General features: G+C 31.9%; 1 protein-coding gene across 2 annotated transcripts in view; it reads right to left on the bottom strand.

Moving 5' to 3' along the window:
* Grp170 (hypoxia up-regulated Grp170 co-chaperone protein) overlaps positions 1-13,706 on the bottom strand; it is a 100,768-nt gene that overhangs the window by 66,787 nt on the left and 20,275 nt on the right. For both annotated transcript variants that reach the window (XM_035364251.2, XM_035364252.2), the window contains exons 4-6: positions 11,040-11,071; positions 10,836-10,914; positions 4,985-5,216 (exon numbers count right to left, since the gene is read on the bottom strand). In XM_035364251.2, the coding sequence (XP_035220142.1) occupies positions 4,985-5,216; positions 10,836-10,914; positions 11,040-11,071 (343 nt within the window). The remainder of the gene's footprint in view (positions 1-4,984; positions 5,217-10,835; positions 10,915-11,039; positions 11,072-13,706) is intronic.

Here is a 13,706-nt window from a genome sequence, read left to right as displayed (position 1 = left end):
ATGTTTCCCATCTTCCCAAATATCATCTGCACAAACAGTTCACTTTGGCACCTTTAATCGTATTTTGTTAATGACTTTTGGCATTTGAAAGAAAGAAATTTGCTTTATATGTCACTGTGTAGTGAAATTTGTACAAAAATATCATTATCATTAAATACAAGGTGTACAGAATGAAACTATCATGCTATCGAATTAGAACCGTCATTTACTTTCAGCTCTGTTGCAAAACGTCAGCTATAGAATGTCACCAAATCATTATACAGCTTAAGGTACTAATGGTTGCATTATATGACACTGTGAAGGTTTGGTATCAAAAGCCCAAAAATAAGGACTATGATATATGGCTGGCCTGTTAATGAGGCCTGCCTGCAAGAACTTGTGGAAGAAGATCAATATGCAACCACACGAGAGCTTGCTAAGGAGTTAGATGTTACTCCATGTGCATTAGTAGTGCTATGTATCACATAAACTCGAAGTACAAGTTAAATCACTGGGTGCCACATGAGCTGACTTGAACAGATAAGAGCAGATGTGCTCGGGCCTGCCCTAACCTGCTCGAATACCAACGCAAGGACAAAATTCTGTACTGGATTATCACTTGTGATGAAAAGCAGATTTACTTCAACATCACAGGCCGAAAAGAGGGTTGGTCTGTGCCTGATGAGCCCGTCGGCAGTGTCTGAAAGTGCAATTTGACTAACAAAATGATCATCCCTTGCATCTGGTGGGATTGCTATGGTATTATCCACAAAGAGTATCTGGGTAAAGGTAAAACCCTCGACAGTAAGGTGTACAGCGAGATGCTAGTCTGTGTTGATGAAAAAGTTGAACTAAGCTGCAGCACAAAAAGTTAATGTTTCATCAAGATAATGCAAAACCACATGTGTCCACAGACTCTGTATGGACTCAAATGGGATCTTTTGCACACACCCACCATATAACCCCAATCATATCCCCCTAACTTTACTCAGAATGTTTTTTGGAGGAAAACTTTCATTACAACCAGATATCAATAATTTGTTGAATTTCCTTTTAGGATTCAGAACTGAAAATTTTTAGAATTTCAAGTGCAAATCGCTCTTTCTACTTCCTTGTACAAAGTAAAGGAAGTTTTGATATCACGAAAATTCTGGGTACCATATTTCAACAACAATATCCATTTTGACCGCAATCAAATGCAATTTAATGATGTTTTTGCATGATGCCTTTAGCTAACCTGCTTGTTATAGTTATAAAATTATCAACAATTAAAAGTTGTTTAAGTGCGGCTAAACCCAATTTTTTTACCATTAGCAGCCATATTTGCTTATATTTGAAACTTAGCACAATAGTGGATTTGTTGCCAATCTAGAGAAACTAAGCCTCGCAATAACAAAGTAATGACTTCTTTGATTATTGCAAATTAAACCCTGCTTAATACATTCTGGAATTATCATTTAAGTTATTAAATTGTCTCATATATTGACTCGTCATAGCATTCACAACAAATTAAGTCGGTTTCTATGCCTTCAGTGTCTTTTTTCCCGAGTGAGACCAGAAGTAAACTTTCAGTTTTGAGCACCAAAAAATCAGTCTTCTTGCCCACTGACCGAATTGCTTGTTTTTTGCATAGAAACTGTAATTTTAATTGTAAAAAGTGTTTTTTTTTTCATTGTTTTAATATTTCGTGTTTTAAGTTTTTCTATATCTTTCGATTCTTAATATAGATATTTTGACTTTTTATGTATTTTTGCTTTGTCGCGACGTGAGAACCAAATTAATTGAATAAAAAATCTATTTCTGATAAATTTCGAGGAAATAAGTTTAAATGAATGTGAATGCAGGAAAAAATGCCTATGATTTAATATTTCATACATGGAATTCGTGTGGTGTACACATCAGAATTTTTTTTTCCTTAGCACACAGAGACACTACTTCATAAGAAACTTCTAGCAGGCTTTTCAATTGCTGCAACGCTAAAATTTGTAATAGCAATAGTGCCATCAAATGGTGCTTTCTTAGATTCAAGATGTGAAGACTATATCCTGCAGATTCACCACTATTTTGATTATAGAAATATTCTAACAACTTTGAGGGTTTAAGCCTGGAGTTGGAAAATATTTTGCAACGTATAATAAATTGTGGTAGCTGTGTAAATTTTTTTTTCCTGTTGTACAAATGAATCCATAAGCGGCATGATAATTTTTCCATCGATACTTTTTCGACATAACAAGGGTTATTATAATTTAATATAAAAAAATTGATATAAATTTTTATCAATGCATAAATTTATTTAATTTTAATAAATGCTACACAACATTAATTAAAGTATATATTGTTACGAACCTCTTTTACATTCTTATTCAAGGCATGCAAATGCATCTCAACTAGTTTCTGAACTGCACATGACAATGCGACATTAAATGCACGTACCGACAACTGATGAAAAGCATGATGTGCTGAGCAAGGAGGTTAGAATAAATGGAGTAAGCCTCCCCATATGTCCCGTACATGAAAAGTATGCCATGAAATGTCACTGTGTGACATCATGACTTATCAGCACTGCCACAGGTTGATTTTGTGTACACTGCAATTGCTGCTGGTTGTAACATGCAAGATTGCCTGGTTCGTAATTACAGTCAAAAGTCATTAATTCGGATACCCATAATCCGGAATGATGTATAATCCAGACCTCAAAGCCACAAACTTTCTGCGCATGCGTTGCAGTGACGCAGTTTTAGGCGTTTACGCATGCGCGTAAGACCTTTACAGCTGCGAATATGCATGTGCGCATGCGCATAATACGTTTACGCTTGTGCGTATAATGGACGGTATAAGCTAAGCTAAAATTATCTAATTCAGTTAATGTTGCAGATTGCGTTGTTCCTTAATCTTCGAATTGGATCTGGCTTATTATTTTTTGCAGACTGTTAGAGCAATTTTATAAAAGTGAGCTTGAACTTTCGATTATGTCAAATAGAATTTCCGATATATATTTACTAATATGTAAAGGATCTACAAAGCGAAAGTATGTTTCGAAGTCCATTAAACAAAAAGTGGAATTGCTGCAAAAAATGGATAATGGCATATCCTTTGTTTCTCTAACCCTTCCAAAATCTGTTTATCAATTTCACGATGCTCTGCGGAGGTGGTGGGAGGGGGGACATCGCGGCACGTAATGAATTGGAAGTTCATCTGTCAGCACTATTCTTATCTTCAGGGCAGATGGATATGATTTAAATAAAATTCCTCGTCATTATAATTTGCTTCCAATAGTGAAGAAAGTGACACAGAGGTTATTGAAAACGAAAAAATTTCGATTGACAAATTAGTCGGTATTCTCGACACAGCAATTATAGGACTTCAACAGCGGAACTTTGTAACTGAACAAGAAATTATGTCTGTTTATAGAATTAAAGAGAAAGTATTATCACATAAAACGAAGCAACTTAAACAACTTACATTGAAAGAAATGTTTAATAAATTGAACAAATAAATATTAAGCTATTTTTTTTGTAAATTTTGATACACTTTAGATCATAATTGTTCTTTATTTCATAAATTAAGGTTTCATATTTTTAATTTTATAATTTCTGCATGCCATCTTACCAGATTTAAACTGATGATCTATAATCCGGAAAAATCGATAATCCGGAATCGCCGAAGTCCCGACGAGTCCGGATTAAGAACTTTTGACTGTATTATTTTTTTATTTTTTAAATTTCTCTTGCCTCTCAGTTTAAGACAGACTGCATTAAAGGATACATTAAAAATGATTTAATCACTTTTCTTTTATACTATTTAAAGAAATACACAAATTTTAAAATTCGAAAATGGGGGAAAAATTGGAAAGTATTCACATTATAATAACTACTGATAAGCAACAGTAATAGCGTAAATTACAGTTCCTGTGTGTTTTCTTATAGACTGAAATGCATACTTTCAGACAAACACTGGCTGGGAAACATGAAAAATTATGACCAGTAATTTTTGTTATACGCTACATCTATAACTTGTATATGTTGATTATCTAACTAAATAAACAGCGATCTGCTCCTTAGAATGTCTACCGGAATGACTGGTGCAAGTTTAACAAGATTTCCACTAGTTTTCATGATTGACAGAATTTCATAATCAATTATGATGTTTTTACTTTGAAGTTTATATCTGAAATGTCTTTTTTCCCCCTTATGAAACATTACATAACTTAAATTTAGCCATTTGATATTAGAGTAAACAATAAATAAAATGACTCTTCATAATTTTAGAGAAGAAATTTTTCTTCCATTCACTTAATTTTCTACCTTTAAATAGCTTAAATTGCATTTTTATGTCAAAACTTTTTATTCAGAATTTTTGTGTATTCAGAATTTTGCATTTCCTGAGTTTTCTATACATTTGAGCTTTTATTATACATATGCTGGTGAACTTGTATCTCTTTTTGTTCCATTGTACCACCTGGCTCAAAATATGTGACAATTTGCTACACTTTATTTAATGTTGATAATTCATTTTGGGAGGAGTTCCTGCAGTGGAAATTTGTTGCTCTGACAAGGTAAGCAACTCTCATAAAAGTGCTAAACAATGTATGATGTCATGTTTCCTGTTGGGTACTTTTATATCACCCCCATCAACGATATTTGCACAACACAAGGATTACAAGGCATTCATTGCTCCTGCTCCATATTGCAAGTGAAAACTATTGTTATATGATACACATGCCACTTGCAAGGAATATGCTATGGCTGCAAATACTGTGGTTTTCCATGCTCCTTTATATATTGCATTCTGGGAAGTATTTATGACTTCACCAAACTTTGACTTATTTCATTCACATGTTTTATCATGCTCAGAATACTTCATGGTGATTATCATCAGGAAGTCTGACAGCTTGCTTTGCCAAAAGGTTTAATTAACATATACAGTTCAATATCCTTAAATATTTTAAAAGTGGAATTAATTTCTGCACAAAAAGGTATACGTATTAAGATAATAAACAAAATACCTGCAGCATGTTCAGCAATATCTTGTGCTTGTTTAAGTAACATAGCAACTAATTCTTCAACAGTAAATTCCATGCCTTCTGGATGTTGAAATACAACAGATTTCTGATCATCAGATGTTTTAATTTTATAATATGGAAATCGCTTCTTGTACAGCTCAACTAGAGGGTTATCTATTTTCTTTCCAATGATATCCATTAGGTATGTGTAAGCCTTGTCAGGAAAACGTACACCCTATAAAAATATTTCATTAAGTCTTGAATACATAATTTATTAACTTTTAATAATTAGATGGCATTCATGAAATTTTTATAGCTTTAGCAGTTTCACATTATTGATACTGTGCAACTGAACACAACCATGAGAAAATAACACAACCATGAGGAAATCTACAGTACATTTTATTTAACAATAAAGGTAGATAAAAAAAGTACCTTTAACAATCAAATTAGGAAATTACTGTTTATACATATTAAGAATAAAAGTTATCCCCAAATATTCTTAAAAACATATTCACTTTTATGAAACATTTCAGTATGAATGAAATCAGTTCATTCTTTCCAAGCAACAACCAATTCATTAATAATTTATTTATTGCCAAACCAGGAAACAAATCTTTTGACACTTCAGGTTAATACGTACAATGTCATAATTTAAATTTAATGTAATATAACAATATTTTCTCAATATCAATAAAAGAATTAATGTAGCATTAATACATTGCAAAAAGCTGCCAACAGCAGCTATTTATTTAAAATGCTGACATTAATGAAAAATTTTCGACATACAGCAACATCACATGCAATCGTGTGCTTTCTTAAACGTCAGATATAACCTTATATAACAAGATGTTTAAAGTTTAGCAGTGCTATTTTTATTTCATATTTTTTAAAACTTAAAATTTATATTAACAAATTCTACGATTTGAAAGTAGTAGCACTTTTTGAAATAAAGCAGATTTTTATCACCAGCGCACAAGAATGTTGCCACTTGGAAAAATGATTGCAAAAATTAACATTTTCAGAGTTTTTAATTAGTATCTTGGCTGATTAAAGTTGTTTGTAGATGATAATGGTCAAAATGGCTTCCTACAAACTTTTGGAATCAAGAATAATAATATATTTAATGTTTAGCAATGCTATTTTTATTTCATATTTTGTAAAACGTAGAAATTTTTATTAAGAAACTTTATTATTTGAAAGCAAGCAGTGGCAACACTTTTCGAAATAAAGCAGATTTTCATCTCCAGCGTGCAAGAATGTTGCCTTTTGAAAAAATGAGGGCAAAAATTAGCATTTTTCTGAGTTTTAAATTTCTCTTTCTTCTAGGTTTTAGTTAATACCTTGGCTAATTAAAATTGTATGAAGATGAGAATGGTCAAAATGGCTTCGCACCAATTTTTTGAATTCAGGAGTGCCTCTCTAAGCTCAACATCCCACTGTTTCGGAAGAGATAATGCCCCAAACAGACAGATGTGCACAGATTTTTAATAGTATAGACTAGTCTTACTAAAGCTCAAAATTTCAATTTAGGCATGATGAAGTTTGTAAAATTAAAGAAAAATATTTTGTAAAGCCCTCAACTTACAAAATATTTTTCTTTAATTTTACAAAGACGCATAGCAAAATAAATTAATTTCAATTAGGACTAAAATTTCGATTAGGACAAAGCAAACAGCCAAACAACTAAAGAAATGCATATCCACAGCAAAAATTTAAATGACAATAGCATTATCTATTGAGCAGAAAAGAAATCAAAGTGAAAAATCAAAGGACCGGAATAGTCCCTAGCAAAGTACTTTTTTGTGGCTTCAAAGAATTCACCAATTTACAAACTGTACATTTTTAACAGAACTACACTCAGAATCTTAGTTAGTTGATCTATTGACAGAACTAAAGACAAAATCTTAGTTAATGGATCAAATATGATTGGCATTAAACATTTTTTTCTCCTTTTCAAACATAAGATTCATGATCCTTATTGTGAAACTGCAATACTCATTAATGCTGATGAATACATGTCAAAATACACTGATACAAAATTTATACATTTTGTAATAACTAAATCAGAAATAAGATCTTTAAAGATCAAATAATAAATTTTATTGATAGGTGAGAAAACAATTTGTAGAGAATTAAACATTTTAGATAACAGAACGGAGACATGGGATGGGGAAAAAAAAAAAAAAAAACTACTGTAATTATTTCTTTCTGTTTACTATGGTGATTTCTATACTTTGTATATTATAATACTACTGTGGTTATTCCTATCAGCCAGAGAGTTATCTATATCTTGCCATCCTTTATAACTGATAGAGAACTTTTTACAGGATTTATCAATAATTACAAAATAGAGATCAGTAATTATCAGTCTATTAATGACAAGAAATTCAAACAATTCAGTTCCCAGCTAAGAAAGGACTGTGAAGAAACCTTGAAAAAATAGTAAAGACAAGAATAAAATGAAGTCTTTTATCGTTTATCATCAAAACAAGTTATTAGATTGAGATGCCAAGCAAGCAATAAAAATTCTTAGCATGCACAGAAATTCTGAAATCAGATTTATCATGCATAATTAGAGAACATAAAGCATAATGAAAGTATTAGAGAAAAGAAAGGAATTAGCAATTTAGTTTCATATGCGAATTAATGGTTGAATCAATTAGACTCATAACATAAAATATTAAATAATTTTCATTAATATCAAAAGATATAAAATTATCATCAATATAGTTAATCCAGAACAGACAAAAAAATGAAATAATTTAATCATAAAATAGTGCAGGTAAATATCAACAAAAACCCAATGTAAGCCTTTATCTACAGCTAATACTTTTATTTGGTGATAGTAAGTATTTTAAAAACTGAATCTGATCAGAGAAATTAGTATGAGATAGTTTAATATCAGGGATATCAAATTCCTGAATTTTGCTTCCAAGACATTTTAGTACCCCTTCAACCAGAATAGTAATAAAAAGTGATTTAACATTTAAAAGAAACCAGAACTGAATTCTGGAAAGAAGTATCACCAAGTTTGAGGAATTAAAATAAGTTTTTTATAGTGTAAGTAAGGTAAGAAAATAGTAAGGAGGGAAAAAAAAAAAAAAAAACCTAGTAAGCAAGTATTTGACTATAACAATATATGATGCAATTCTAAGTTAGAAACTATACAGCGAAATTAAATTCCAAATTTGCAAAATTTAGGAGAACAAAAAAAAGTCTACCAAAGTCAGCAATTGGTAAAATAACTCATTTTTTCCTAATCGAATTATCAGACAGTTTAATATTAATTTTAACTTTCAAAAGATCAGGTTTAATTAGGAATAAAGCAGTGTAGCCTAACCTATAAGTTTCATAACTCCAGTGATGCATGCATACAGAATAATCAGTTAACAAGTTACAAACAGTTACATGGAAATACTTATATATGACAAAGTTTTATTTTTTCATATAACTGTGATCTACATCGAAATTCTTATCAATATATGAAGTTTCCGAGACATACAGCATCAAAGCTGATTGCTACCAGAGTTTGGTTCTTCAAGAAGAAATATGTTTCTTCCAGGATAATAGAAAAAAATGATAAAAAGTGGAAGAAAAGAAGAAACTGGGAAAAAGGAAGAAAAGTGGAAAAAATGAACAATAAGGCAATTATCAGACTACTAAAGGGAATTAATTTATTAATAACAGTTTAATTTACTTAAAAATAAATTTTCATTTTTGTAATAAAATTCAATTAATAATTCAATTAATTGAATAATAATTCATGTAATAATTCAATTCAATAAGTAAATAATTTTCCAAAAACATTCAATGAAAATTAATACAATTCTTATTAATTTAGTAATGGGATATTTCATAGATTTTTTTTTTTTTTTTTTTCTTTGGAACATGCTGGCCCAAAAAAATTATTACAATTTATAATTTTTAATTTTTTAATGTGTATATCTAAAAATAATTTTAGAGATATATGCACACATACTCATGGTACTTTTAGGTTAACATATATATATATATATACACACATATACAGAGATGACTCAGAATCACATAGAAATGAAAGATCACAAATGCCATAATTGCATGCTATGGTGCACAAAAGTAGAGAAAAAGAACAGAAATAGCAGCACATTAATTAATGGACAGAAAACATTTTACTGAAAGGTTGTACTACAACATGTGTTCTAAATTATGACCAGAGGTCCTGGCAGGCCTGACAATAGCACTGCATGGAATTCCTAACATTTTGAAAGATTCCTGACATGTCACGTATCCTCCTGACAGCTACAGATATTTGAGCAAAGAGGTCTTCAACTTAAGAAACAGATGTCTTGTACACCAAACTCTTCTTGTGACCCCAGAAGAAGGAGTCCATGCATGATAGGTCTGATCAGGCAGGCCCGTGAACAGGGCCACCACAACCTATCCACTGCTGTCCAAAGGTTATGTCGAGGTGTTGATGAAGGTCAGTCATGTGATGTAGAGGAGCTCAGTCATGCTGGTACCACATGGAGCAGTGCAATGATGGAGGAACATGTGCTGCATCAAGAAGTTCATCAAGAAGGGCAGGACTGGTTTGAAGAAGATCAGGTAAGCCCTATCATCCAAAGGACAGGGCAGAAGGTACGGTTGAGATAGTCTCCAAGAATGCCAGCCAAACACTGACTGAGAAACACTCGAGCTGCACATGGTTGCATATGAATGAAGGTTCTACAAAGCTCACACAGGGACGTTATGTTGATTGAAGGCTCCCTCATATGTGAAGTATGCTTCATCCGTGATCAATACGGCTACAGCAAATACATAATATGCAGTACTCTGTTGCAGGAACCATGTAGCAAACATCCTCCGGAGTGGATAATCCTCAGGTTTTAATAATTAGGTGTGATGAAGATGGTTTGCGCTCATTTGATTTGCTGTGGGCATCCTCCAGACAATGGATTGAGATAAACTCACATGCTGGGTTATCGCTTAAATACCCATACTTGGATTGTCTTCTGCCAGACATAAGACGACCTCCTCACTGCCAGGTATCCTCGTTATTTTGTCGATTCATTGTAGCTCTTGTTAAACAACCAGTCTCACGTAACCTTCTGCTCACACTTGCCAAGGTCGTGTGATGAACTGCTGTTTAGGCAATGTTCCTGGTACAACTGCTGAACGGTGGGCCTATTAAAATCTGCATCTCCATACATGAGCAGCATGTCAACCAGTTCATTGTCTTAATAAGCATTCATCCTACCAGTTCTGGAAACGGGTCTCAAATGACGACTTCCAGCAGGATCGCTGTTCACGCAACCTTGCTTTCAGCACCATCTACCACAAGATTGCCGGTAGGAATCTTCTAGAATGTAGGGAATTCCATGCAGCACTGCTGTCGTGCCGGCCTGATAACTTCTTGTTGTAATTTTGAACCCTCTTGTAGTACAACCTTTCAATAAAATGTTTTCTATCCCATTAATATGTTGCTGCTTCTGTTCTTTTTCTCTGCTTCTTCTTTCATACACATGCATTAAGTATAAAACAGATAAATTGCCAAATTTTCTAATTTTGCAATAATATATAAAATAAAACAATCTGATATATTATTAAATTGAATAATTTATTTATTTAAGATTTATCCATAGTTTATGTAATTGAAACTATAAAATAATATCTTTACAAATATGGTAAACTCCCTAAATTTAATTAAGACACAATAACACGCTGAATAAATACTAATTCACAAGTCAAACAACAAGTTTGTTGTTTGACTTCTGAATTAGTCCCTAAATTTAATTCAGAATTTTGAATTACCTGAAATAAATATCAATTTGCTACTTAAAAAAATAAATTAAATAAATAAAAATCATACAATTGTCAAAGCAGGATCACCAAAAACCCGTTCTCCATCACGAAATGAAACAGCAACAGGAGTTTTTCTCTGTGATTCTCTAAAAGTATTAATATATTTACACTTAGAATTCTAAATCGTTTAAAAGGAGACTAAAGAAACTAAACCATATATGATATTTTAAACTGTAAAAATATTTTTATAATGCACAAAGTTGATTCAAACCTGTTTAAAGCTATTTCCATTGGTACACCAGGCTAAAAAAGAAGAAGGAAAATATATATAAGAATAAATATAAAAAAATTAATTTTACAGCTGAAGAAATAATGTTTTCCTGTCAGTGAAAACTATATTGAAAATAATACCTCAAATACAAGAAGCATGATATTTTTTAATGCGTGTGAAGTTCAAATAGTTTGCAGATGCTGCATAAAAGCATCAATTAGTTTTGGAACAAAGGAGCACTCTTTCAGGAGACTTCAATACCTATTTTCCTGATTGTTTTTTTTAAATTATTATTATTATTATTATTATCCAGGCTCCCACCAAAATACAGTGAATTTGTTGTGTATTTTGAAAAGCATTCATAAACTTGCTGCAGACTAATTTTTGCCATGCTAATATAGGAAATAATTTCAAAATGGCGACACACAAAGAATTTTAGTAAAAGCAATCAATAAAATTTTAAAAGCAAGAACGTTTTTCCAGAAATCCTTCTTTTCTGAGCTGTTGCTTTGCGCAGGTACACAGTGATAAATTTTCACTTTAACGTGCATCAAACAATTGTACAAGCTTGAAATCTGTACAACTTCATTGTGTATCAGCCAAAACAGAAATGCCACAATGCATACCTGGGTTTCCACATAAGTATTTGTTAGTGACATATTTACTAACTATTTTGGCTACATATTGCTTAGCTTCATGACTACTTTTTTGCAATTTTTCAGAAAGAATAAAGATAACTAAAAAGTACCCACTTTTTTACTTCCTTGTACAAAGTAAAGGAAGTATTGCAATCATGAAAAATTCCAGGTATCATATTTCAAAAAAAATATCAATTTTGACCAATATCCAATGCAACTGAATGGTGTTTTTGTGTGGCATTTCTATATAAGGACGAAATAAAGGACTCTTTTTTTCCCCCCAAATGGATTATAAAACTGAATTAAAATGGATTCAGAAGATAATTTTTCATGTATCTCTCATAACTCAAAAATGAGAAGCCTCAGAGAAATTTTGTTCATAGGACTGCTATAACATGTAGTTTTGCATCTTCCTTTTTGGTTGCAATCAGCCACACCAAATGTATATATACTCAATGTGTTACTGGGTTGGGTGAGCTCAGTTTTCTTTAATCTTATATGTCAGTTATTTTGTCTTTTTTTTTTTTTCTTTAAAAATGATTGTGTTATTCTTAATTTCCAGTTAAGGTTTTTATGTTTTTACTTTTTTTTTTACTTTAAAAAATGATTGAATTGTGTTATTCTTGATTTCCAGTTAAGGTTTTTATGTTTTTAGTTAATCTGCATGCAATAGCTGCAGAATTACCAACAATTTAAAAGCTGTTTAAGTGCAGCTAAACCTAATTTTGTTTACCGCAACAACTATATTTGTTTACATTTGAAACTTAGCAGAATAATGGATTAAGTCAGTTTCTGCACCTTCAGTGTCTTTTTGCTGAATGGACCAAAATGAAACTTAGTTTTGTGCACTAAAAAAATCTGCTTTGTTGCCTGCTAGCCGAATCTGCCATAGCCTGCTGGCTTGTTTTTGCATAGAAACTCTAATTATAAAAATGATGTTTTTAATTATTTTAATTGTATTTGGTGTTTATTTTTTCTATATTTTTCAATTTTTAATGAAGATATTTTGAGGTTTTTATCCATTTTTACCTTACTGTGAAGTGAAAACTGAATTAATTGAATGAGATATCTATTGATATTCGAGGAAATAAGTTTAAATGATAATGCAGCAAAAAAAAAGCGTATAATTTAATATTCCGTACAAGGAAAACATGTGGTGCCTGCATTAGATTTCTTTAAACCAGATTATGGGAAAATACAGAATGATTTAGGAGTGTTTCCAGAGCTTAAGGCCCTAAATTGTAAATAGATAGGATGTATTTAGTAACTATAATAACCACTTATTTTTGGTGATTATTTGAAGTTACTGATGCTACTTAACACTTTACCGACCGCTCAGCCGCAGATTCTATCTGTTCTGAATAACTGTCAGGACAATCTGATAATTTGTCTAAATAAAACTCTCCAGTACCATTCTTTTCACTCATCGTGAATGGCAATTTTTTTTTTTAAATGGTGTGAAAATGTGAGAGTTTACAAAGCAACACACTCAATACAAGTGAGCAATGTACCTCAATACTAATAATAAAATGCAGATGATATAGCAAATGGCAATTGTTTATTGCCATAGCTACCAATTGATAGGTTTTTTTTTTTAGGTAGCCCCAAGAAAAAAGCAATTAATAGGTATTGGTTGGTAGGCATTGGCAAAAAAAAGCCGATTAATAGGCTATCGGTTGGTAGGCGCTGTTGAAAAAAGCCGATTGATAGGCGATCGGTCGGTAGGCGTTGCCGAAAAAAAGGCAATTGGTCGGTAGGTGTTGCCAATTAATAGGCTGTTGGTCAGTAGGTGTTTGCAATAAAAAGCTGATTAATGGGCGATTGGTCAGTAACGTGTTAACACATAGTTTAAATACTGACTAACATTGGACCAACCAAAACTTTTGTATGCCACTTTCAAATACCTACTGACTAGGGAATTGCACCATAACCAATGACAATATACCGATTGGCAGTGTACTGACAATAGCCATGATTACACTGTCAACCCTTGAGCAGCTGGGGGGTTAACATTTTTCTATCTGATCTA

The sequence above is a fragment of the Stegodyphus dumicola genome, chromosome 3, assembly GCF_044657685.1.
Source record: "Stegodyphus dumicola isolate Sdum_Otavi_A_Nest chromosome 3, ASM4465768v1".
Lineage (NCBI taxonomy): Eukaryota > Metazoa > Arthropoda > Arachnida > Araneae > Eresidae > Stegodyphus > Stegodyphus dumicola.
The sequence above is the reverse complement of the archived record's forward strand: the minus strand, read 5'-3'. Positions and strand labels throughout refer to the sequence as shown.